At 54.4% G+C, this 23,693-nt stretch overlaps 1 protein-coding gene across 3 annotated transcripts in view; it reads left to right on the forward strand.

Annotated features, from left to right (window-relative positions):
- The window catches only part of URB1 (URB1 ribosome biogenesis factor), a 77,489-nt gene that overhangs the window by 29,878 nt on the left and 23,918 nt on the right, over positions 1-23,693 (forward strand). For all 3 annotated transcript variants that reach the window (XM_088835832.1, XM_088835834.1, XM_088835839.1), the window contains exons 11-27: positions 149-322; positions 1,022-1,151; positions 1,817-1,933; positions 3,239-3,351; positions 5,133-5,252; positions 6,758-6,874; positions 7,546-7,684; positions 8,485-8,655; positions 9,832-10,025; positions 11,857-12,099; positions 12,953-13,132; positions 14,552-15,410; positions 16,250-16,451; positions 17,103-17,286; positions 20,499-20,557; positions 22,094-22,287; positions 23,562-23,672. In XM_088835832.1, coding sequence (XP_088691958.1) covers positions 149-322; positions 1,022-1,151; positions 1,817-1,933; positions 3,239-3,351; positions 5,133-5,252; positions 6,758-6,874; positions 7,546-7,684; positions 8,485-8,655; positions 9,832-10,025; positions 11,857-12,099; positions 12,953-13,132; positions 14,552-15,410; positions 16,250-16,451; positions 17,103-17,286; positions 20,499-20,557; positions 22,094-22,287; positions 23,562-23,672 — 3,307 coding nt within the window. The remainder of the gene's footprint in view (positions 1-148; positions 323-1,021; positions 1,152-1,816; positions 1,934-3,238; positions 3,352-5,132; positions 5,253-6,757; positions 6,875-7,545; positions 7,685-8,484; positions 8,656-9,831; positions 10,026-11,856; positions 12,100-12,952; positions 13,133-14,551; positions 15,411-16,249; positions 16,452-17,102; positions 17,287-20,498; positions 20,558-22,093; positions 22,288-23,561; positions 23,673-23,693) is intronic.

Raw genomic sequence — 23,693 nt, forward strand, 5'->3', positions numbered from 1 at the left:
AACCAGCCTCCCGGCATCTGCTGAGGTCAGGTCTGCAGGAGGTCAAGTGGGCAGAGGCCAGCGAGCCCCCAGGAAAGGCCCAGGTGCTCTGGACCCACCAGGGCCATCTGAAGACGTTTGTGGACTCAACTCTTTGTTTTCTTCCCAGTTGGACAGCGTATCCGTGAAGCACACAGCTTTGTCCCTCGTTGCCGTCATTTTGAAGAGAGCCGTAAAGACCATCGAGCACTGCCTGAATAAAGAGGCCTGGCGGGAGTCGGGTGTCTACACATCCGCCATGATGGAAGACTTCGTGCGGCTCTTCAGAGAAGCTCTGAGCAAGGTAGGCCGAGAGCCAGGCATGGCCTCTCCTTCCAGGTGGCACAGCAGCTGGGAGAGATGCGCTCGGGTGTGCAGAGGGTGGGGGGCAGTGAAGGGAAGTGGCGGGGGGGGCGCTCCTGGGACCTCTGGTCTCCTCAGGAGCCGTGGCACTGCTTCGCTCCCCTCCCTGCTGCTGCACACAAGCCAGTCTGGGGCCGCAGTGATGGGCAGCCTGCTCCCTCCTCCTCGGGCTTGGTCTGATGAGCAGGGAGGCTGGGCATCCGTGGCCTGGCTGACGGCCCAGAAGAGCCATCCACGGGCTTGCTGGGCAGGGTGCCCCCAGCCGGTCCTAAGGGTGAATTGCTTAGTTACCATCGTCTGGCTCTGGTGAGTGAGTCTTTAGGGGTGTCTTTTAATGATCAATACTTGTGTTTTCATCCGATGGATGGAGGAGCCTGGCGGACGACAGTCTGTGGGGTCGCAAAGAGTCAGACACAAACTGAGTGATTGAGCGTGCACTTGTGTGTTCACCAGACCCTTACCAGGCTCAGTTCGGGGACTTACACCCCAAAACAGAGCTCCCAGAGGCCAGGGTCTCTCTCTTACACACTTGTGTGTGCTGGCCCCTCTCCCCTGTTCTTTGCTTCTCATCATCAGTGGGATCAGTCTGTTTCTCTTCCTCTCAATGTGACTGATTTTTTGTTTGTTTATTTCCTTTCAGATTTTACCAGACCTGAATGCCATCATCTGGGTCTGGCAGTCTCTTGGGAAGCAGGATTCAGAACAGGATGACGAGAAAGGAAAGAAAAAGGCCAGCAGGACCGCTACTCCCTGCGTGGCTCCCGAGAGCGGTGAGGGCTGTTTGCAGACACTGCTGGCCCAGGCAGACTGGGAGCCTCCTCTCCCAAGGAGCTTGTGAAGGCCTCTCTGACTCTGAAGGAATCCTGTGTCCTTTTTGGCTTAGTGAGGAGGAGGAGCCTGGCATCGTACTTTGAGTTTTAACATCTGTTAGAAATGTACCCAAGCGTTATGCCAGCACCATGCCCCTCTCTCTCAACTCTTGCACGATAGATGCTGTGCTCTCTGGCCTTTCGGTGGGTGGAGGGTGGAGGCAGGCATAGGACACTCTTTTGTTCTGCAGGTAGAACATAACCCCCGGGTGGTAAGATGCGTTGCCTCAGACCTTGGCATTGGCGAGGCGTGGTGGTTTGTGTCTTGTGTCTCTGTTGTGTTTAACCTTCTCTCGGCTCTGTGGGGGGGTAGGCCCTGCTGTGTGTCCCCCTTGTTCAAACGAGGACCCTGAAGCACAGAGCCAGAGTCACAGCGGTGAAGTGAGGGTTTAGACCCAGCCTTTTTGAGCAATTTGACTTCCTTACCACGTTGACTCCCTCCGCTCCGCGGACCTCTGTCTGCAGCCTCGGTGTTCCGCGTGCAGTTGACTGTGATGGGATTGCTTACTGATCGAGGACAGAGAACGAGGGTGTTTCCTGATTCACACTGTTTAATTCTGATTCAGATGATGCAGAAACCATTCTTCTGAAAGCTGTGCTGCTCCAGGTCATCTGCCTCTACCAGAAGGTGGTCCCGCACGTGGTCATGCAGTACAACTTTGACTTCAGCAAGCTCCTGAAAGGTGCGTCCTGAGCGATGGCAGGTGCCCTCCGCTGGGCCTGCCCGGTAAACCGGGTCCCCAGGGGAGAGGACTTGGAAGCCTGGTGGGCGGTTTGGCCGGCTTGTGTGATCCACTGACCTGGTTGTTTGCATCCGCATCAGTGCCGGCTTCTTTACAGAAATATCGGATGGACACTTAACAGCAGCAGGAGAGAGAAGGGAGAAGCCAGCCAGGCTGAGCTGTCTGCCAGGGGTGATCCGTAGATGAGATTGCGTGCTCAGTCGCTTCAGTTGTGTCCGACTCTTTGCAACCCCATGGGCTGTAGCCCGCCAGGCTCCTCTGTCCATGGGATTCTTTAGGCAAGAACACTGGAGTGGGTTACCATGGCCTCCTCCAGGGGATCTCCCCAGCCCAGGGATCGAACCCACGTCTCTTATGTCTCCTGCATTGGCAAGTGGGTTGTTTACCACTAGTGCCACCTGGGAAGCCATATAGATGAGATTATGGGATGTTGATCCTAAATCTTCTATTCAAAGTAAGAGGGGTGCGGAAATGAGAGCCCCTGAGAAGGAGGTCCCGTTTGTGCACACATGCTTCTGACATAGTTACTCAGATTTGACTCAGCTTCTAACCACATCTTGTAGAGTAACATCATGCTTGTTCGACCAAGTTTCCTTGATGGAAAAGTTTGTCTACTAAAACTGATTCTTCATGACTGGGCCGATGGAGGAAGACTTGCACATGTAATTAGTCTTGGAATTTATCTAAGCTATTGAAATAGTCCTATTCAAAAAGCTAAGTTAAGTTTTTGATGGTTTGAAGGCAGAAAGTTCTCTTGCCGTGAGAAGATGAGATTTGCTAGAACGTGGCCACTGGATGTTTACTCACCACGTCCCCCCCCAAGTAAAGGGTTAACCCAGAAATGATGCCTCGGGTACTGGTGGCCACAGGCTGTGATAAAAGGCTCGCTGTCCCGGGAGCAGGGCCCGTGTCCCCCACCAGGGGTCACACTGACAGGAGACTGTATGGAGGGCCACGTGCTGGGGGGCTGCCAGCTGTCAGGGGTGGTCAGTGTGGCCGAGCGCAGGGAAGGGCTTCCTGGGCCCTGCGGCATCCCAGCTCTTGAGTGGAAGGTTTGGGGTGACCGCAGGTCAGGGGGATTTGAGGCGTGTGGGCAGGAGAATGGGCACAGGGTGGGCCAGGCCGCATGCCCTTCCGCCTGTTTCCACCAACAGTTCCTCGTCCAATCCTCGTGGCCAAGGCATCAGTAGCCAGGCCTCCCCCTCCCCCTGACTTCTTGTCTGTTTTCCTCTTGTCCACCTGCAGGGGTCATCTCAGAGGAGGGCCTACGGGAGGAGGTGCCCCCGCTTCTGCAGCACCACATTCTCAAGGTGGCCCTGGAGCTGCCTGCCAGCAAGTTTCTGTGGTTAAAGGCCCAGGTAAGAGGCCAAGAGCCCACCCTGCAGCCTTAGTTCCCCTGCAGGCTGGGCGGCTGTCTGGGAATTTCTAGCTGGATCAGAACCCGGACATCCAGTTCCAGAGGAGGACATCCGTGGTTCTCCTCTTAGAGTGAAACCTCGGCACAGAGGCCTGGTCTGGATTTGTGAGCCAGGAGTCTCTTTACTCTGCAAACGAACGTGCTTAGCTGTCCTTACTGAAAAGGCATCGTTGCTGCATACTGCAAGTTTTTGTGTTTTTCTAACAGGAGTTTTACATTTTTCTGGTCCTTTTAAAACCTTTTTGGAAAGAAACAAAGTACATTTCTTCTCTTTTGCCTTCATCCTTATTGACTCAGGACAGAGCTGGAGATAGACACCGAGCCAGGAGAGGCTGAGGCTGGCGGAGAAAAGATGCTGTCCCCTGCGTCTGTGATAGTATCTCCTAGGCCTTCCTGGAGAACATAATGTTGACCAGTGAAGGGAGCTCAGGATGCACGAGACGTTTATCCCTGTACTTAAATACAGGACGCTATGTCACCCTGTTCAGGGAGGGAAAATGACCAGGTCAGATTAAGCGCTGTCAATAAGGGTGTATCTTAGCAGCTCAGATGACTTGTTTTAATGACTCAGGTCTTCATGAGCTCTTGTAAGGAAGCGTTAGTGTGGAAATGCACGTTGGCATGACTGGAGGTGAAACTTCCTGGGAGGTGCAGAACGCTGTGGTACTGGGGGCTCTGTGTTCCCCTAAGTCCTCTCTGAGGCTCACCAGTGTCACAGCTGAGAACAGTTCTTATTCAGAACTCCGTGCCAGGCTTGGCACGAGGGTTCTATGTATTGTCTCATCTACCACCACTCCCAGACAGAGGCAGCTGGAGCTCAGAGTGCTTAGGAGACTTTTAGGGTCCTGGGGGATCCAGGACGGGACCCAGGGGGTATGGCCCAGAGCCTGCTCTCAACCCGGTGAAGTCAGTGCCAGGACCGCAGAGAGACGACGCGTTTATCATCCCAGCTGACCCGGACCATTGAGATCTCGCTGATTTAGTTGGAAAGTGAGCAGAGAGGCCTCTTATCTTGAAAGAGCTGGTATTAACATAGTAGTTTATAGGCTGTGCTTCAGTTTTTGCTTTTAATAAGGGTCTGCTGGGCTTTGTGAATGCCAGCTCCTCGGGCTCAGATCAGCAGTTCAGGAACTCTCCGGAAAGACACAGAGTCTGGGCGGGGTCTGGAGCTCCTTGTGCTCAAAGCCCAGACGCCTCTGAGAGTCTGAATCGTGTGTAAAGGGACCAGTTGCATCAGCACCGGTATCTTGCTGAGATGCAGCGAGTGCAGCATTAGGTGGAGTCAGGTAGCCCCGGGTGGTGTGGTTCCCCGCCGGCCTCTGGCCGGAGCTGCATCTACTCCCGGGCTCCCGGGCTTGAGTCCCACCTCAGTCCTTAAAACTGCCCGTTAGCCTCCTGCGTCTCAGCGTCCGCACTGTGCAAATGGGTGGCAGTCACCCCCAGCTCAGGCTTGTTGGGGGATAAAGCGGGTCAGCGTCTGTGAAGCTCCCGAAGGGCCTCTGCTTCCTACTGTGACTCTGTTGTTACTGCCGCTGCTGTCGGGGGCTAGGGGGCTGAGCCTGCTGACCTCGGAGGTTCTGCGTGTCTGACGTCCCAGCAGGCTTGCCAAGGCATGGTTGAGATGAGGCGAGAGGCTGGAGAGAAGCCTGGGCCTGTAGTATCTGTACACTCAGCAGCAGTGACCTCTGTTATGTTTATAACTTTCTGTCATTCAAACTCCAGGAAGGCCCAGATGCAGAAATCATTGGAGGCAAGCGATCAGTGTTTTACTTACTGATGAAAATGTTTGTGACCAGTGGCCATTCACAGCTCAAGTCATCAACCAAACTTCTGATTGTGAAGGTGAGCCTTTTCTGTACCAGTTCCTAGCTCTGGATGCATTTCACAGTCTTTGCTAAATTAAGAATGTATTAGGACCGATATAATTTAAGGAGAGAGGGTTTTATGACAGCTGTAATTTATTCTGCCTTCACCTGGTTGTGTCCCAAGAGGCAGCCTGGTGAAATGGGGAAAGCCAGCACTTTGATTCCTGGTTCTGCCCCTTCATGGTGGCACTGGACTTATTGCTTAACCTCTCGGAACTTAGCTTTCTCGTGGCAAATGGGAGTAACAAAAGTAGAATTGCAGAAGAAATGACATGTGATCAAGCAGTAGGCCATGCTCGGCACAGTCTGGGCTCAGTAAACATTAGATTCCCTGCCCTCTGGGGACCAGTTTAGTAGGCAATGCCCCGGCCTTCATCTCCAGACTCAGCCCTCTCCAGAGCTTCAGCCTTTTCACTTAGGCCATCACCACAGCCCAAGTGTCACCAAAGTTAGAGGAAGGAGATGAGTTTGTTGGTGTCTCTTCTTTCTTTAACTTGACCTTGTTTTCCAAAACTGCTTTAGGTCTTTACTGCAGCGTTAGGAAATCCAGTTCTTTGGTTCTGCTCTGGCAGGGGTTGGGTGGCGGGGGGGGCATTGCTACAAAATCGCATTCATCGTGTCCGGTAGGTTAGTCGCTCAGTCATGTCCAACTCTCTGTGACCCCGTGGACTTGGGCCCGCCAGGCTCCTCTGTCCAGGGGATTCTCCAGGCAGGAATACTGGAGTGGGTTGCCATTCCCAACCCAGGGATCGAACCCAGGTCTCCTGCATTGCAGGCAGATTGATTAACTATCTGAACCACTAGAGAAAAGTTTAGGGCACAAAGACTTCACCTTTCATAGAAGTGCCGGTTGTCTCGCTGGCACTGGGACCTCACATGAGCTGCCCGGAGGACGTGAATGTCTGGGCCTTGACCTCTGGCTTCTGCATGCCTGTGCAGGTGTGTGATCTCACGACCGCTCCCTGCATGTGGGCGGAGGGGCCTGCCAGGCTCTCCCTCAGTGCGGGGCTCGCGCTCCCGAGACCCCGAGTCCTGTCATTCGACCACATGGGGCTGTCGCTTCACCAAGTCCTGCCTCGAAACACATTCTCCCCTCCTTAGAAACGGCGGTGCTTCCAGCCCAGGCCTGGGTCTTGAGGGCCCACGCTGAGATGGCGTGGCTGGCTGGCTCTGTCTTGAGGAATCTCGCACAGGCTGAGGATCAAGTCCAGGTTGAAAGTCAGACTTGCCGGTGGCAGCTGGGTGTTTTAGAAGTCGAAGGGAAGGAACAAGCAACAAGACGAGGGGCTGCGTTCTCCGTGATGGAGCCCAGAGCCACGTCTTGTCGCTGGCAGAGGGGAGTGCTGTTCCAAGCTGGAGCTTCCGGAGGAGAGGCGGATGGAACTTCAGCCCCGTGTGCACTCCCCGGGGGGCAAGAGGAGACCGAGACCTCAGAAAGTGGGGTTCTGCCCTGACTTACCCCCGCTGTCTGCCTCCCAACAGATCCTGCGGGACACTGGTGTGTTTGAGCACACCTGGCCAGAGCTGGAACTGTGGCTGGAGCACTTGGATGACACGGCGGAGGAGAAGAAGGAGGCCGTGATTCAGTTTTTGGAACGTGTGAGCACCTATTTCCCGTGTAGAGGAGCGTTCAGGATGATGTACTCAGTGATCCTTAGTGTATTTAAGGCGTTTCTTAGGCAATTAAGAGGCCTTTCTTCCTGGCTCACTTCCTTATTCTTGCTGAGACATGAGAAACTACTTAGTTTTAGCATCTGTAAAATGGGAATATATCACCGAGTGCTATTTAACTTCCCTTGGGGCATTCGTTTTCACAGGAGGGATTAGTGGTACACTAAAGTGAAAGTTAAGTCGCTCAGTCGTGTCTGACTCTGCGACCCCTTGAACAGTAGCCCGCCAGGCTCCTCCATCCACAGGATTTTCCAGGCAAGGATACTGCAGTCGGTTGCCATTTCCTTCTCCAGGGTATCTTCCCAACCCAGGGCTTACACCCAGGTCTCCCGCATTGCAGGCAGACTCTTTACCATCTGAGCCACCAGGGAAGCCCACAGTGGTATACTGAAAGCAGTATTAAAAGCAACAGTCTAGTGTGAAAAGAAGATTTTTTTAAAGTTCTACAACAGAAAGTGTATTTTAAAAACTTGGCAGCAAGAGTATTGCTCTTACTAAGGCCTGTTCAGCTTCTTGCTCTTCCCTTTATCTCACCTGTGGCACTTTCCATCCCCCCTGTGGCTGTCTGCACACTTCCCACTTGACTCTTCAATGCTCAGGTCCTGCTGACGTTGGTGGCGAATCCGTATTCGTACACGGACAAGGCGTCTGACTTCGTCCAGGAAGCCAGCGCCCTGCAGGCCTCCGGGACGCGGCAGGACGCCGATGACGCCAGCATTCCCGTCTCCCACATTGACGGTAGGTGCCATTCCCCAGTGCTCCTAGGGCTTCTGAAGAGGCAGCCACGGCGGCCTGTTAGAGACAGACGGCAGAATGGCCCTCTGAAGCCTCGTGCAGAGGGCAGATGTCCCCTGCTTCCTTTGTGTCAGAGGTCAGCCCTCTCTGGAGTTGGGAACCCCCTTGTTTGTTTCTGTAGCTGGAGACGCGTCCAGGGGCTTACCCGCTGCGTTATTTTCGTTTGCGCAGTGTTTACATTGTGTCAGGTGCTGTTCTGAGCGCTTTACAGACCCTGACTTGTAACATGACCTCGTAAGCAGCTCCAGAGCAGGCAGGTTTCCCTCATTGCAGGTCTGGACAAGGCTGTTCAGGCGCAGAGAGCCTAAGCGGCCTGCTCAGCCTCACACAGCGAATGCGCAGCAAAGTCAGAGTCTGACTCCAGACCCTCTGGCCCTTGTCTGTGTGTTAGCCTTTTTACACTCTTGTTGCTTCTCAGATTTTGGCTTCTTTCCCTGACTATCCGGGTTGACGTTTGTGGGCTTTTCTCAGTGTCACCTGAGGAAACGTCAACCCATTATCACCTGAGTGGATAATCCTGCGTTTTGTCTGGCAGAGATAATGAAGATTTTTACAGACAATACCATATCTGTTTAGAATCAAACATTACATTAAGCATTTTCCCCCAAGAGAAGTTTAGCTTTTCTTTGTTCCTCTTTGTGCAAGTGTTCTCTTTCGTGCCCTCCCTGGGGGCTTCCTGCCGTAGAAACCGTCAGTGCCTCTTTACCTGGGCCTGGTTCCCCGGCTCCCGTTTCCATCTCCAGATGTCCTCGACATGGTGGATGTGCTGGTGGAGGGCAGCGAAGGCTTGGATGAGGAGGTTGGCTTCGTCCTGAATGAAGACATGATCCTTCTCACGTTCCCGTTCAGTGCTGTGGTCCCCGCCGCCCTGGAGGCCAGGAATAAGTTGCTCCTTGGGACAGAAAGCGAAGCAGGTACCTGTGCGTGGTCAGGGTATTCTGGGTGCATCAGGCCAGCTGGGTCTCTGGAGGGTAGGAGGTAGGCTTCCAGGGGGTCTGGAAATAATTGCTGCACACCCAAGGCAGCAAGGGTTCAGACCCACCAAAGTGGCAGCTGCACAGCTGGTGGAGCTCAATGTGTAGGAATAGGGGTCTGGAGGCCGACTCGGCTGTCGGGGAAATGGGTCGTCTGACAGATGAGCCTGAAACTGTGTGTTTGTGTGGCTGCAGACACCTGCTGTCACACCAGTGTTTTCTCTTTGGTCTTTATTCATGATTATCTTGATGCTGAGCGCTTCCCTGGTGGTCCAGATGGTAAAGAACCCGCCTGCCAGTGCTGGAGACCTGGGTTCCATCCCTGGGTCGGGAGAATCCCTTGGAGAAGGGCATGGAAACCCACTTCAGTATTCTTGCCTGGAGAATCCCATGGACAGAGGATTCTGGAGGGCTATAGTCCATGGGATCACAAAGAGTCAGACACGACTGATCAACTAACAGACAAGTCCTTCATCTTTCCTGGATGTCCAGGAAATACAGACCAAAGGAAGAACTCACCGATCACAGTGGTGTCATTTAGTCAGCGTTGTTCGGGATTTGCTGCAGTAACAGTTACATCCCAAGGCATCAGTGGCTCAGGGACTAAGGGTCTCTTGCTTGACCTTGTCCAGGACAGGTCAGGTGCTTTCCTGGGTGGTTGTCGTCAAGGAGGTCACGGCTGCTCCCATCTTATTATCTGCTGTCTCAACATACAGCACCCAGAATGCCTGTAGACAGGGAAGGGAGAGGGGACAGTCCCGCAGGGTGCTCTGGCCAGTCCCGGAAGCGGCTAAGCCGTCTGTGGGGTCCCCGCTGACTACAGGGAGGCCGTGTGCTGAGGAAGAGAGGACACGGCTTGGTTTGCATCAAGCAGATCCCGGAGGCCTTGGCCTCACCTCTTCCGGGCCTGGGTCTCCCACTTCTGGGCGTCCGCACCTGCAGTCTGACTGTGTGCTGTATGTTTAAGTAAAAGTCTGGTGTGGTCTGCAGTGGTAGCCTCTGCCTTCCATTGCGGTCGTGTGATCCCTTAGAGTCAGGATGAATCTTTCCGGGTCTCGAGTTCGTGCGGGAGTTGGGGTGACTGATGGTCCCAGCAAACTCCTTCCTCCCACGCAGGAGAGAGCATCGTGGAGTATCTGACCGGGGTTCTTACAGACCTGCTCCACACCCAGAGAGAGCCGCTGGCCCTGTGTCTTCTGCTTCAGTCTTATGACCAGTTGAAGCCTCCGAGCCTGCCTTGCCGCCGCCAGCTGTCCTGGTTCAACAGATACTACAGCCTCTGGATCCCAGAGGCAGCCCGTGAGGCCCTGGTAAGCCACGGTGACCCTGCGGAAACCTGGCCTTCCTTTCCCTGGGAAACCCCGGAGGCTCCTGCCCATGGGCCGCAGCAGCCTGTACCCCAGCTGCGTAGCTTTTCTCAGCTCACGGGGTGAACTTTCTTCACCTTCTCATTTTCCTTGGTTAGAAGAGGAAGTGCAGTGGTGGTCCGCTGACATGTCAAGATTCAAAGGGGCTCACTGATGGGGCAGAATTGAAATCCCCACTGGCTGCATGACTCGGGGGAGAGGCTCCCTTCTTCTCCCTTTCTACACGGTCTATACACGCTGGCCTTGTGGCCCTCGTCCAGGCACCGCAGCACCGCCTAGACCAGGCGTGCCCAGCAGTCAGACCTGGCCCCTGAAGGCCGCCAGCCAGCTACATTCTGCTAAAATTGGAAAAGCAAAAAGGGAAAGAAGGAAACCCATTTTCTCTTGGTGAGGACTGTGTTCTTAGCACATTGTTGACTAGGAGCTTTTTGCAGAAGTTAACAGGTGTGGCTGGCCATTTGTTATGTAAGTGAACATTGAGATAACTCCACTCAATAACATTCGGGCAGTGAAAGAAGAATTAATATGTTGGTGGTCAGTAAGTTGTTAAAAGGGGTGCTGCAGGTCTGGCTCTAATGCAGAGGCCTGGGGATTGCTGAGTGGGGCAGGAAGGTCACTTGGCGTGTGCATTTTTGTGTTTTCATTTAGTTGTGGCTGCGCTTAAAAAAGCAGGCAGCCCAGGACTCCTTGCCTCATGGACTTGGTAGCAGTAGCTCATGTTGATGGCGTGTTGGCTGTTTGTCAGAGCCTCCCCCTAAGGGCAGCATGTGTCTTTTCCGCCACTTAACCCTCACAACTCAGAGAAGGTCAGGACTTCCTGCCCTTGTCGCACACATGGGGAAACGGAGGTGCAGAGCGACTCCACCACCAGTCAGTGGCGGACTCAGGGTCTCGCCAGGCAGCCGGGTGCCAGAGCCCAGGCCCATCACGGCCGTCCCCGCCTTCCCGCCTGCCAGGCCGTGGTCAGGAGCTGGTCAGAGCCTCACAGCAGCTCCTGTGGATCAGCAGTCGGTCTGTGCCATGGTGCTCCCAGGGTCGGCGTCCACCCTGTAGAGCTTGGGCACAGGCCGTTCCCACCCACGAGGGTACGTCCGGATCCCCAGATACTCAGTCACTGGGCGAGTCTGTTCAGCAGGTCTGTGCGGCCCAGGAGTCTGCATCTCTAGCAGGTTCCCGGTTGATGGCTGCTGCTGGCCCCACCTCCAGCCCCGCTGAGTTTCAGGGCTCACGTAGCCTAGTTGTGTTGGCCTTAGGAAGCGGAGTGTTTGGAGGTATAACAGTACAAGCCACGTGGGATGAATAAAGATGGCAGTTGGGAATGAAGTTAGAAGAGATGAACCCCTTTGAGACAGGCTAGTTGCAGGAATCTGTCTTCCGTGCAGCCCCTGTCATCCCATCCTCCTGGGGGAGGCCTTCGAAAGGTCTGCAGCTCACTGAGCTGCCCCTTCCCGGGGCAGGACTTCCCAGTCTGCAGGGATCGATCACAGTCACTCCCACTCGAGTGAAGTCCTATCTTTGTCCCGGGCGGCTCCGGTTCTCCGGGGCGTGTGAATAACCTCCCCGACCCGGCGCCCTCACGTGAACGCACACTAGGGTAAAACACGTATGGCCGAGCGCGTTGGACTGGACGGGCTCGTGTGGTTTTCAGCATCAGTGGGTGACTTTCTGTGAAGCGCCCCCCTGTCGTGCGCGTCACCCGTCCTTGTCGCCACACTCCGTGCCCTTGGCCCTCTGGGCTGATCCGTCTTCCCATCTTGCCTCTGCTACCCTCCAGCCGCTGCAGACTTCGGGCAGCCCTGCCCCGCCGGGCCCCGCAGCCCCGTCCTTCTCCTCCCTGCTGCAGACGGCCTACGCCAGTCAGGACCAAGGCCAGGGCCCGGGCGGGCTCCCGCTCCTGGACGAGGGGGTTCAGGCGCAGCTGCGGGCTGCCCTCCTGCGCCTCCCCGTGCACCAGGCCCTGCGCACCGCCAAACACCTGCTGCTGTACATCAGGAGTGCTGTGGAGAACTTCGCCCAGGTCAGCGCTGCCCCTGGTCCCCCGCATCACCGCCCACAGCGAGTGTGGCTTCTGCCGATCGGGTCCGAACTGAGTGGTAGTGTGGATTGGAGCATCCCAGGGCCCTGCTGTCACCCTGCTTATTCTGCACATGGGGAGGGTGGTGGCCAGTGCGCAGGGCCCTGGGCAGGCCTGTAATTCAGGCACCCTTCTCCATTCTCCCTGGAGCAGAGGTCTAGATCCCAGATGGGGAGCCCAGCATAGCTGAACTTGGTCACCCAGGCAGCGATCGGTCAGGATGGGACCCTGCCCACGGCCGACCAGGTCAGCATCATGGCCAGGCCTCCCATCTTCCTTCATGAGTTTAAATTTGGTGGCTCAGTCCCTGAGGTGGCTTACCAAAGTTTTAGTTTAGGTTTTGAGGGGGGCCTTTCCCCTTCATCTTGGACAAAACAAACCTCAGTGTATCATCAAGATTTAGGAGAACACGTCTTAATTAAGACGGCTTCTCAGGTGGCGCTAGTGGTCAGGAACCACCTGCCAGTGCAGGAGACGCAGGTTCGGTCCCTGGGTCGGGAAGAGATCCCCTGGAGGAGGAAATGGCAACCCACTCTGGTACTCTTGCCTGGAGAGTCCCGTGGACAGAGGAGCCTGGCGGGCCACAGTCCAGAGGGCCGCAAAGAGGTGGGCACAAGTGAAGCGACTCAGCACGCATGTCTTACTGAGACATGACTTCAGTGTTGCTGGTGTTGGCCTTTGAGCCCCTTGTCCCTCTTTGATCCTGGTTTCTGGCAGCGTCGCCCGCTCTGCCCCGGGGCACCTGGCGGTGAGTGTTGACCCTTCCAGGCCTGAGGGTCGTGTGGCTTCCTCACAGCTGGGCCGGAGTGCGGGGCCGCCCCTGCTGCAGCTCCTCCTGGATCTCCTCCGGCGCCTGGTCATCCACTGCCAGCAGCTGGACGCCCAGAACCAGCAAAAGTGCCAGGCCGCCCAGGCCGAGTCCGACCTCTTTGTGGACATGGAGTCCGTGGCCTCGCTGGAGCTGGCCAGCGACAAGGTACGGCCACCCTTCTTCCCCCTTCCTGTTGGCCTTTCTCCTGGGAGGTTATGGACACTGGTTTTCCCTCCATTCTGGTTGGAAGCTAGTACCTGTTCACTGCAGGGAAGCAGGGAAGAGCAGAGGCCACTAGAGGAGACACTAAACACCACCCGCACCCCCACCCCCATCCCGAGGGAAGCTCGTTCACTTTGGGTGCTCACACTCCCCTTCTACGAACACTGTTCCTTCCCACTGTGCACCCCGAGCAGACTGACAACTCAGCCTGCATCTTTTCCTTGTAAAGGGTTGCGGCCTGTATTGAGTAAAGGCTGGGCAGGGGTGCGGCCCTCCATCGTGAACACTTCCAGCGACCACTCTGCCTGAGAAAAGTGAGCCTCCTTCTCTTGGTGGCTCAGCTTTCAGCTGCTTATCTAAGGCCCGACCAAGTCTTTCTCATCCTTTGTCGTTTGAGATGTTATGTGGGGTTCAGGAAGCAGGCGTGTTCCTCATTTCATAATCAAATGTCAGGCTCCCTTGCTCTGGTCTCCAAGGGGGCTTTGGGGGCGGGGCGGGGGTGGGGTGTTGGTGCAGGACCACCTGTTTGCCAGTCGTCAGGCACAGCACTCCTGATCTGTGGCTTTCTGTTTTCACTTGGGAAAGCTCAGTTGGCAAATTCATAGGCTCCTCTTCCATTCCCTGAAGAGTAAATAAAGAGAAAAATAGATTTCTGTCCCCAGGGGCTGGGCGGCCTCCTTGTCTGGGAACCGTGTGCGCACGGCTGAATCAGCCCCCTCTCTGATGCAGCAAAGCGTGCGCGGCTGCTCTCTGCTCAGTGGTTTCCACTGGTCTCGGGGCCAGAGTTCGTTCCCTGAGGGCCTGGTCTCCTTCTGAGACTGGACGCAGGCTCACCTTCAGTTCTGGCCCGTGTAAGCCCTGCCCAGCTCCCTCAGCCAGAGAGTCTCTTCTCAGTGGGGGCCACCCTGCCCCTGTGGTCAGGTGGTACCCACGCGCCTCGCCCAGATTTACTTACGAGGGCAGGGCTGCTAGGGAGAGACCAGAAGACGACGGATTGTAATCGCGTGTCGGCATCTCCGCGTGGCCCCAGCCTGCCTGAGTGACCCTGGAGAGCAGTTTCTCTGCACAGTTAGTTCATTCAGCCTCCATTCATCAGATTCCTGCTGGTCTCAGGCAGAGGGGCGCCAACTGAGTTACAATCCAGGCCCCTTGGTCTCATCCGGGAGGAGGTGCGTTCCAGTGGGGTCACAGCTCTGAGTGGGTCTGGGTTGGGGTGCTGTGGGCACCCCCCAAGAAGGGCAGGGGAGCTTGAGCTTGAGGCCAGGGGTAGCTGAGGAAAGGTGCCCTCCGCTGTCTGTCCGGCTCGAGGGCAGCCGCTGGCAGGGCGGTGGCTGACGCCTCTGCCCTGTGGCTCTGTTCCAGACGCTGGAGGAGGTGCTGGTGGCCGTCCTCAGACACCCCACACTGGAGGGCTGGTTCCTGGCCCTGGAGCGGCAGGCCCTCCCGCCGCATGCCCTCAGCCCAGTCCTTGTGAAGCTCCTGGCGGCCAGCCTCAGCTCGGGGATCCTTCCGCTGCTGGTGGCCAGTGCCCCGGCCCTGCGGAGCCTCGGTCAGCTGGGCCTGCTGGCCAGGTACACGGAGGCTGTCACCCAGAGCGTCCTCCGCGAGCTGCGCAGCCCGAGGGCCGGCTCGGCCACACCGACGCCGAAGACCCTCCTCCCTCCGCTCGAGGCCCTGCGGGGGCTTCACCCCTACATGGAGGACGCCCCGCTCCGGGAGGTCACCCTGGCCCTGCTGAGTCTGCCCGATGCCCGCCTGGCGGCCCAGCGACCCACCCAGCACCCCCGGAATGAGCGACCGCTGACTGCCCTCGGGAGGACCCTGGTCCAGCTGCTGAGCGGCCGTGCCCAGGAGCAGCCGCGGAGTGGGGAGCTCCTCTGGGCCTCCGAGCATGTGCGGGGCCTGGCGGCTCTGCTGCCCGCGCTGGCCGTGGCCGAGCTGGACGCCGTGCTCCTCGGGGCTCTGCAGAGAGAGCCGGCGCTGGTCCCTGCGGTCGGGCTGGCCCTGCTCGATGACTGCCTGGCGCGGCGGACGTCGGCGGCCCTGGCCACGGCGGCCCTGCTCCTGCAGCACAGCTGGCCCCACCAGCTGCGCTTCGAGCACTGGTGCCGGCAGGCCGGCTCCGGACTCCGCCTGCGGGAGGCCCCGGATGACTTCCTCCCCATCGTCCACGTGTACCTGCAGGGCAGGACGCAGGGGCGCTTCACACGCCCTGCAGAAGGTATGGGAAGGGGTGGCTGGGGGCAGCTGGGAGGGCCCTGTGTGTCCACCCTTAAGCCCTGGAGCCTCACGTTCCAGGGTTCGATTTAGCTCTCTTTCACCACTGGTGTCTGCCTCAGCTCCCGAGTCTACTCCAAGTTACCCAGAGGAGGCTGGGGCAGTAGCTGTGGCCACTGGGGGCCGAGGAAGGAGCAGCTCCATCTGGGTCTCGCTAGGGGAAGAGGGGATCACTCGGGTGAGGGTCCTTTGCCCCTTTCCCCATTGTCCAGCACGTTGGTTGAGCTTGCTGAACGGAGCCATTCAGCCGCACCCAGCTCTCTCTCTTCCCCCACTGGGTCTCAGATTCAAGGCACTTTCTGATCACCCCAGTTTAATTCCTTTTTACCAGTATGTGTGAATGGCATTTAGCTCACTGCTCTGCCTCTGTGCTGCATGGCTTGATGTCATCGATGACAAAAATATGTTCTTACAAAGTAAGAGGCCCTCCACTCGTACGGCCTGTGGTTCTCCCTGCCCATCTCCTGTTCCTGCGTGAGTTCAGCACTTGAGTGCTCACCGTCTCATCATGACCTCTGAGCTGGGGCCCACAGGGCTGAACGGTCCTTGCGAGGGTTGAGTGTTGACAGGTGGCCAGTGGCGTGCTGCTGAATGTTTTAACATCCAGCTCTCAGGGGAGACTGATGTGTAGCATTTGTCAATTTCCATGGCATCAAAACTCGCCGGGATCCCACCTTGAGCCACCAGTGCAACCTCACCCAGGTCACAGGGTTCCTAAAGCACCAAGTTGGCTCTGGTGCTCCATGGCATCCGAACCCCCTCTCCTGTTCATCTCCTCCCCAGCTTCCTCCACTGTCATTCCTGTCTTGTGGAAGGCCCTGTGGATGCCACTGCAGACCAGGCTTCTCAGCACTGACGGGCCCCCAGAGTCCGGGCTGCTGCAGCAGATCCTGGCCCAACTGGTCCCGTTTGCCAGAGCCAGGGACCTGCGTTCCCTCATGGACTGCTTGCCCAGCTTGCTGCAGACTCTAGCCAGTCACTCAAGGTATGAAAGCTCAGACCTATCTGATGGCCCTTCCCGTCCCAGCTTCCCCTTCCCTGTAGTGCTTAAGAAACTGTGAAAGTTGCTGCCCTGCGGTTGTGTCAGCCAGTGAGGAGGCAGTTCCTCTGAGAACCCATCTTAACAGCATCCTGGCGGGAGCGAGTCCATGTCCATAAGTGGATTGTTCTGAGTCCCTTAGAGCCGTGGTCCTCAGTCAGGGGTGATTTTGCCCACTCCAGGGGACAGTTGGCATTGTCTCACATTTTTTTATTGTCACGATATGGGACTGGAGAGTCTAGCTTCTGGCTTCCAGAGGATAGAGGCCAAGGGTACAGCTATATATCTTGTAATGCATAGGACAGGCCCTTCCCCCCAAAGAAAGAATTATCTGGCCCTGAATGTCAATAGTGTTGAGGTTGAGGTAGCTTGATTAGACAGAGTCTGGACAGTATATCCTTTCTCTGGTGTGTTCATAGTGTTTCTCCTCGTCATAAAGTTCTGGTACATCTTTGAAATTTGAGTAAAGGGCAGGCGAAGCCTCTGATTTCTGAGTTTGGGGAGTTGTAGGGACCAGGACTCAGGGTGTTTGTGGCCCATTGTGATGTTGGATTATACCGAAAGCCTCGAACCCTGGACTTTTGTCTCCTGCTGCAGCTGGGTCGTGGCTGACGCCGTCTCAGCCGCCCTGGAAGGGTCGGCAGAAGAGCTGCAAGCCTGGAAAAAGACTCTACTGAAGGCCTGTATACAGTGGCTAATTGCTTCCTTCAGTGGTGGCCAGCAGGAGGATGGTACCCAGGATCAGGAGAAGCAAATGCTACTGAGGTTAAACGAACTGTTGGTAGGTGCCTCTGGTTAGATTCATAAGGGAAGGAGGGAGATAGACAAACTGAGGTTTACAGATACATTTAAGCTGGGGGCATGAGTTCAACCTAGCAGGGAATAAGAGGGGCCATGTCTTAGAGGCGAAAGGCAGGTAGAGGGCAAACTCTGAAATGATGAGCCATCTTTTGTCAGAAATGGATGTAGAGATTTGTCAAAACGCTTTTTTGTTGCACCTCCTGAGATGGTTATCTGGTTTTGTGGTAGACTGTTAATAAGATGAATTATATTAATTGATTTTTGAACATTAAACCAACTTTGCATTCCTAGGTTAAACCTACTGAGTCATGACATATTACCATTTTTATGTACTCTTGGATTTGACTTGGTGATATTTTATTAAGAATTTTTGTATATCTGTCCATAAGGGTATAAGCTTAAAATTTTATTTTCTTGTAACATCCTTGTCTGGCTTTGAGATCAGACAATAGCGGCCTGCAATGTGAGAGACTTGGGTTCAATCCCTGGGGTGGGAAGAGCCCCTGGAGGAGGGCATGGCAACCCACTCCAGTATTCTTGCCTGGAGAATCCCATGGACAAAGGAGCCTAGTGGGCTGCAGTCCATGGGGTCACAAAGAGTCAGACACAACCGAGCGACCCAGCGCAATAGTGGCCTCAGAATGAGTTAGGAAGAGTCTCCCTGGGTACAAGGTTCCAGGTTAACAGTTTTTTATTTTCTTCAGGCATTTTGAAGGCATTGCTTTACTGTCTTCTGGTGTGCTTTATTTCTGACAAGAAGCCTCTCATTTAAAAAAATTAATTATTTATTGGCTGCACTGGATCTTTGTTGCTGCGCACAGGTTTTTTTCTGTAGTGGCAGTGAGTGGGGGTCGCTCTTTAGTCGCGGGTCACAAGCTTCTTGCTGCAGTGGCTTTTCTTGTTGCAGAGCGTGGGCTCGAGGGCACGAGGGCTCAGAAGTCTCGACTTGCAGCCTCAGTCGCTGCGGTGCACAGGCCTTGCAGCACGTGTATCTCCCCAGACCAGGGATCGAACCCGTGATCCCTGCAGGGGCAGGCGGATTCTTATCCACTGGACTATCAGGGAAGCCCAAAGATCTTTCCTTATTGTCTCTGTTTCGCTGTACATGACAACTTTCCCCCCCAGCTTCTTCGAGGATTTTTTTTCTCTTATATCTCTTAAACAATTTGATGACGATGTGCCTTAGTGTCATTTTCTTCAGGTTTTCAGTGCTTTGGGTTCAGTGAGCTTAGAGTTTTCATAAAATTTGGAACTATTTAGCTGTTTCAGGCCTTCACTCTGTCATTTTTAGTGTTACATTTTTGCACAGAAATAATTAACATCCCGAAGGCTAGTGTGTGAGTTTTTCCTCAACCCATGGTGTAAACAAAGGTCCGTCTAGTCAAAGCTATGGTTATTTCAGTGGTCATGTATGGATGTGAGAGTTGGACTGTGAAGAAAGCTGAGCACCAAAGAATTGATGCTTTTGAACTGTAGCATTGTATAAGATTCTTGAGAGTCCCTTGGACTGCAAGGAAATCCAACTAGTCAATCCTAAGGGAAATCAGTCCTGAGTATTCACTAGAAGGACTGAGGCTGAAGCTGAAGCTCAAATACTTTGGCCACCTGATGTGAAGAACTGACTCATTGGAAAAGGCCCTGATGCTGGGAAAGATTGAGGGCAAGAGGAGAAGGGGATGACAGAGGATGAGATGGTTGGATGGCATCACCGACTCAATGGACATGAGTTTGGGTGAACTCCGGGAGTAGGTGATGGACAGGGAGGCCTGGCATGGGGTCGCAGAGAATCGGACACGACTGAGTGACTGAACTGAATGGTGTAAAGTTGTATTAAAAGTAGAGCCTTTGACTTGTGTGTCACCACTGAACCCAAGACTTAAAAGGGAATCCTCAGGAGAAGAGCCCCAGCTGGAAGGTTTTAAGTGTGATAAATATGTTCATAGGTTGTAGATCAAGCTGCAGTGCCTGAGCAGTTCTGTTAAAGAACTTTGAATTCACCTCAGTCGTGTCCGACTCTTTGTGACCTCATGGACTGCAGCACGCCAGGCCTTCCTGTCTATCTCCAACTCCCGGAGTTTACTCAAACTCGTGTCCACTGAGTTGGTGATGCCATCCAAGTATCTCATCCTCTGTCGTCCCCTTCTCCCACCCTCAATCTTTCCCAGCATCAGGGTCTTTTCCAATGAGTCAGCTCTTCGCATCAGGTGGCCAAAGTATTGGCGTTTATAACCTGCGTTTCAGACTTACCGCGTTGTGTTACAGGACTGAACTTACGGCACATAAGAACCCAGCACAGCAGAACTCGGGGCGAGGAGGAGCACCCCGAGACCTGGAAGGAGCTGTGCTGGGGAGGCGGGGGTGCGGGGCTGTGCTGTGTAGAGATTTGTGTTCTCGGGGCACGCCTCCCTCCCTCCCCCACTTTGCTGTCCCCCACTCCTCCTTTTTAGCAGACTAAAATTTTTTAGAGCAGATTTAGGTTCACAGCACCATTGAGCAGGAAGTACAGAGTTCCTAGGTGCCCCCAGCCCCACACATGCACAGCCACCCCACTATCAACAGCATCCCCATAGACCTTTGCTTGTAATCGAAGTGTGACTTCCATCGTGTGCAATGTAAGATCGTAAGTGTGTAGTTTACCGTTGGCAAGTACACACCCCTATGCCCCAGAGTCCTCCCCAGGTTTTCATCATTCCAGAAAGCTCTCTGGTGCTTTTTCCTGGTCTGTCCCCTCCCCCCCAGAGCAGCCACTCTTGTGGTGTGACATAGCAGAGCGTGTTTGGAGACTGTCTCCACGGCAGGGACTGTGGGCCTCTGATGGGCCTGTTAGTGCGCAGTGGTCTTGCCCTGGGTGGATGTTCGCTCTTGTGTTTAAGCAGTCATATGTGGCTGCACTTGCGTGTGTGTTGCGAATCAATCAGTGCTGTTCGGAGTGGTGGACAACAGGGAAGTTACAGGACTGTTCAGGAATTTCTTTTCGGTCACTGGTGACCATAGGTATCTAATAAAATGATAGAAGTACTAGTGGAAATAACAATTTTTAAAAAATCAAAGAAGAAAGGACTGCTTGCTCTTGTGAATTGCTTCGGTAAACATATTCTATATTTACTGAAGGGCTATAGTTTAAATCCCATGTCCTCTATTTTAAGTTAATTCAGATGTTCTACACATATTTCTCACTTACTTTATTCCTAGAATTCACTTAATGAAGTTGACCCTGGTGATTGGCAGAAATTTGTGAAGACCGGACTCAAGTAAGTGGAATTTGTTTTCTTGGTGCAGCTCAGTAAGGCAGTGAATGTCCTTGCTGGGGGTGGGGTCGGAGCTGTTATTGCAGAAAGGAGGTGGTGGAGCTGGTGCTGCCCTCGTTTTGGGCAGACGAGACAGCAGTGCTGGGGAGGGAAATGACCTGCTGCGTGTTACGCATGTGCTTCTAACAAGGATGAGAGAAGCGGCCTTTAAACAACGAAGTATTTTTGTAAAAGCCAGAGGTGTGGAGAGAGTAATATAGTAGCACCCAGACTTAATAAAGACTGACAGTTTTCTCTGTCTGTCCACATGGACTCTCTTCCCTCCCTCGTCCAAGTGTCGTTCCTCTGAGGTTGACTTTGTCATGGCTCTGTGTGTGTTTTTAACACTTCTTTGCATGTCAGTGTACCTCTAGACAATAAACCCCAGTATTTTTTGTGTTTGACATTGTGCACAGATCTATCAATTTACCGTCCCTTTGGTGCACTCAGAAGTTTTTGGGTGACCCTTGTTGAGACCCTCTTCGGTACATGGAGATGGTCCTGGTCATTCCTTCCCACTGCCCGGGGTCATTCTGTCTTCAGACTGTGCCCCGCTCATTTAGCTGGTCGCTTGCTGATGGACGGAGCCGCCCCTCTCTCCTTCCCGCCTCCCTCGCGTCCTGACAGTGAGTGTCTCATGTCTCCGTGTGCCCGATGCCAGATTTTTCTGGGCAGGGGAGCACTCACTGGCTCTTAGTGTGGGCACAGCTTCAGTTTTACTAGATTTGTCCATTTGTTCCCCAAGACTTTCTTGCTGTCATAACATGGAGTAGAAGTTCATGTTGTCCTCACATCCTCACCAGCAGTTCGTGCGGTCAGACTTTCTTTTTGGCACTCAGGTAGTCATGAAACAGTGTCTCACTGTGGCTCTAATTTTCATTTCCCTAATTATATCCATCCACCTGAAACGGAAAAACACTAAGAAGAAAATAAGTGAAGGCAGGTCAGAGGTTAATGGTAACCGAGGCTTGCCTTCGTGACCTGGCGACATTTCTTTGAGTCTTTGGTTACTTTGTGTTTCTAGAGTGCTCACGGAGTGCCCAGTGCTTCTTAACAATATTCACGTATGGCTGAAACCTTCTTTCCCAGAGCAAGATGCTGTCATTTCCTTCATTGGTTCTGAAGGGATTTAAGATGAGAACTTCTGAGCCATCAGAGGGGTGTTTTGAGAGCTGGAAGGAAGGAAGGAGGCTGCCCTGGCGGGTGGGCTGAGGGTCAGCTTTATTCAGGCTGCCTCCTGGCATTGCAGCTAAGCAGGAAGTTCACTGGGAGTTTGCACCGTCGAGAAGGGAAGCAAGCTCCATCCTGCCATTGCTTTCAGAAGCGCTCCCTGTGATGCGCGCCGGCTCGGTGTCCGATGGGTAGTCGGGGTAGGGGTGAATGACTGTGCGCTCTGGAATTCTCACCTCTGAGGCACGCGGGATGATCTCCTTAATAAAATGCTGAGGAATAATAGGTTTTCTTCCTGTTTGTGGCTCCCCTTCCGTTCTTGCACCCTAGGTTTCGGTATCAGGACCGCGCATTTTTGGAAGCCCTGGGTGCCGCCGTGCAGCTCTTGTACCTCCCGGAAAGCCCCGCGCGCTCGCAGCTCACACAGCTCCCAGTGATCCACATGATGCTCACCCAGCACTCCCTGTTCCTTCCCACCCTGCTGAGGGCCGCGGAGGAGGAGCCCACAGACAGACCCGGGAGAGGTGCCTCCCCACCCGCTCCCCGCTCCAGACACAATCCATCAAGCTAGCTGTGCACTGGAGCTTAGCGCCCACGTGTTCTCAGAGCTGAGGAAGCAGTAGCTGAACATTTCCCGTGGGCTTCCCGGGTGGCTCAGTGATAAAAGATCCACCTGCCAATGCAGGAGATGCGAGTTCTGTCCCTGGACCTGGAAGAGCCCATGGAAGGCTTCCCCAGTGGCTCAGTGGTGACGGATCCGCCTGCCGATGCAGGAGGAAGACCCCCTGGAGGAGGGACTGGCACCCCACTCCAGTGTTCATGCCTGGAGAGTCCCGTGGACAGAGGAGCCTGGTGGGCTACAGGCCATGAGGTCGCAAAGAGTCAGACACGACTGAGCAACTAAACAACAATAATCTGAACATTTCGTTTCCGTCAGATTCAAGCTCTAGAAGCGTTTCCTCTGACTTCAGGTCACATAGCAAGCGTACACCTCTTTTTAGAGCCTATTCTGGCTTACAGGAGTCAGGTTTAAGGTCTTCTGCCATATCATGAGCAAGTGTTAAAACCTGGGAGTTACGGAAAGTTAGGAGGGGGTGTCTGACCTGGGAGAAATTGTTCAGCTGTGTGAGATATCTTAATGTGGTGACTGAAACGTTGACCAGGGGCGAAGCGCTCCAAGGTCTCCATTGCTGGGTCCCCACTGGGGCCTCTTAGAGCCCCGGCTTTGGCTGCTTCCTCTCCAGCTCACTGAGCGCCTACTTTGCATGGTGACGGCTGTGGGAGACAGCAGAAGTCTGAAGGGTTCTGCCCTCCTGAAGTCATATCCTGCTGTTTAGAGACAAGTTGACATCTCCAAAGTGTGAGAGAGCGCTGCAGAGTCAACTATAATAAAATGCTGAATTGGAGAGAACCATTACCCAAGTTCCTAATATAGTCAGTAGAAAAAAGTAAAAAGGCTCTCCCCCTTTTCCAGCAAGAGTAGAAATAGTAGAGATTTCGGTAACATGATCATGGAGAAAAAGGTTTAGGTTTTTAAATCTGTTGGCTCAAAGTTTAGGAGGAGACTGAGGAGAGGCTGGTACCAAAGACCCAGGGAGAGAGATGGTTGTCAGGGTGCTTTTATTAAAAAAAAAAAAAACGAAAACGTAGAGAAGGACCAGGTGCAGTTCTCAGCCCAGTGTTGTCCAGAGAAGGGTATCTCAAGCATTTATGTTCCCAGAAACACTTCCTCCTCTGCTGGGACTCTGCGCCTGCTCAGCCCTGCACTGCTGGGCAGCTCGGTGGTGTTTTCTTCCAGAAGCGCTGGTGGACCTGATGGCGGTGCTGGTGCGGCTGTGCCCCTCTGTCTGTGCGAGCAGCCACTTCGCGGTGCTCCTTGGGGCCTATGGTGCCTCACTTAGCATCCTGGGTGAGTTTGGGGACGGGCTGT

Source organism: Moschus berezovskii, chromosome 1, assembly GCF_049115385.1.
Source record: "Moschus berezovskii isolate FMDL1 chromosome 1, NW_MosBer_1.0, whole genome shotgun sequence".
Classification (NCBI taxonomy): domain Eukaryota; kingdom Metazoa; phylum Chordata; class Mammalia; order Artiodactyla; family Moschidae; genus Moschus; species Moschus berezovskii.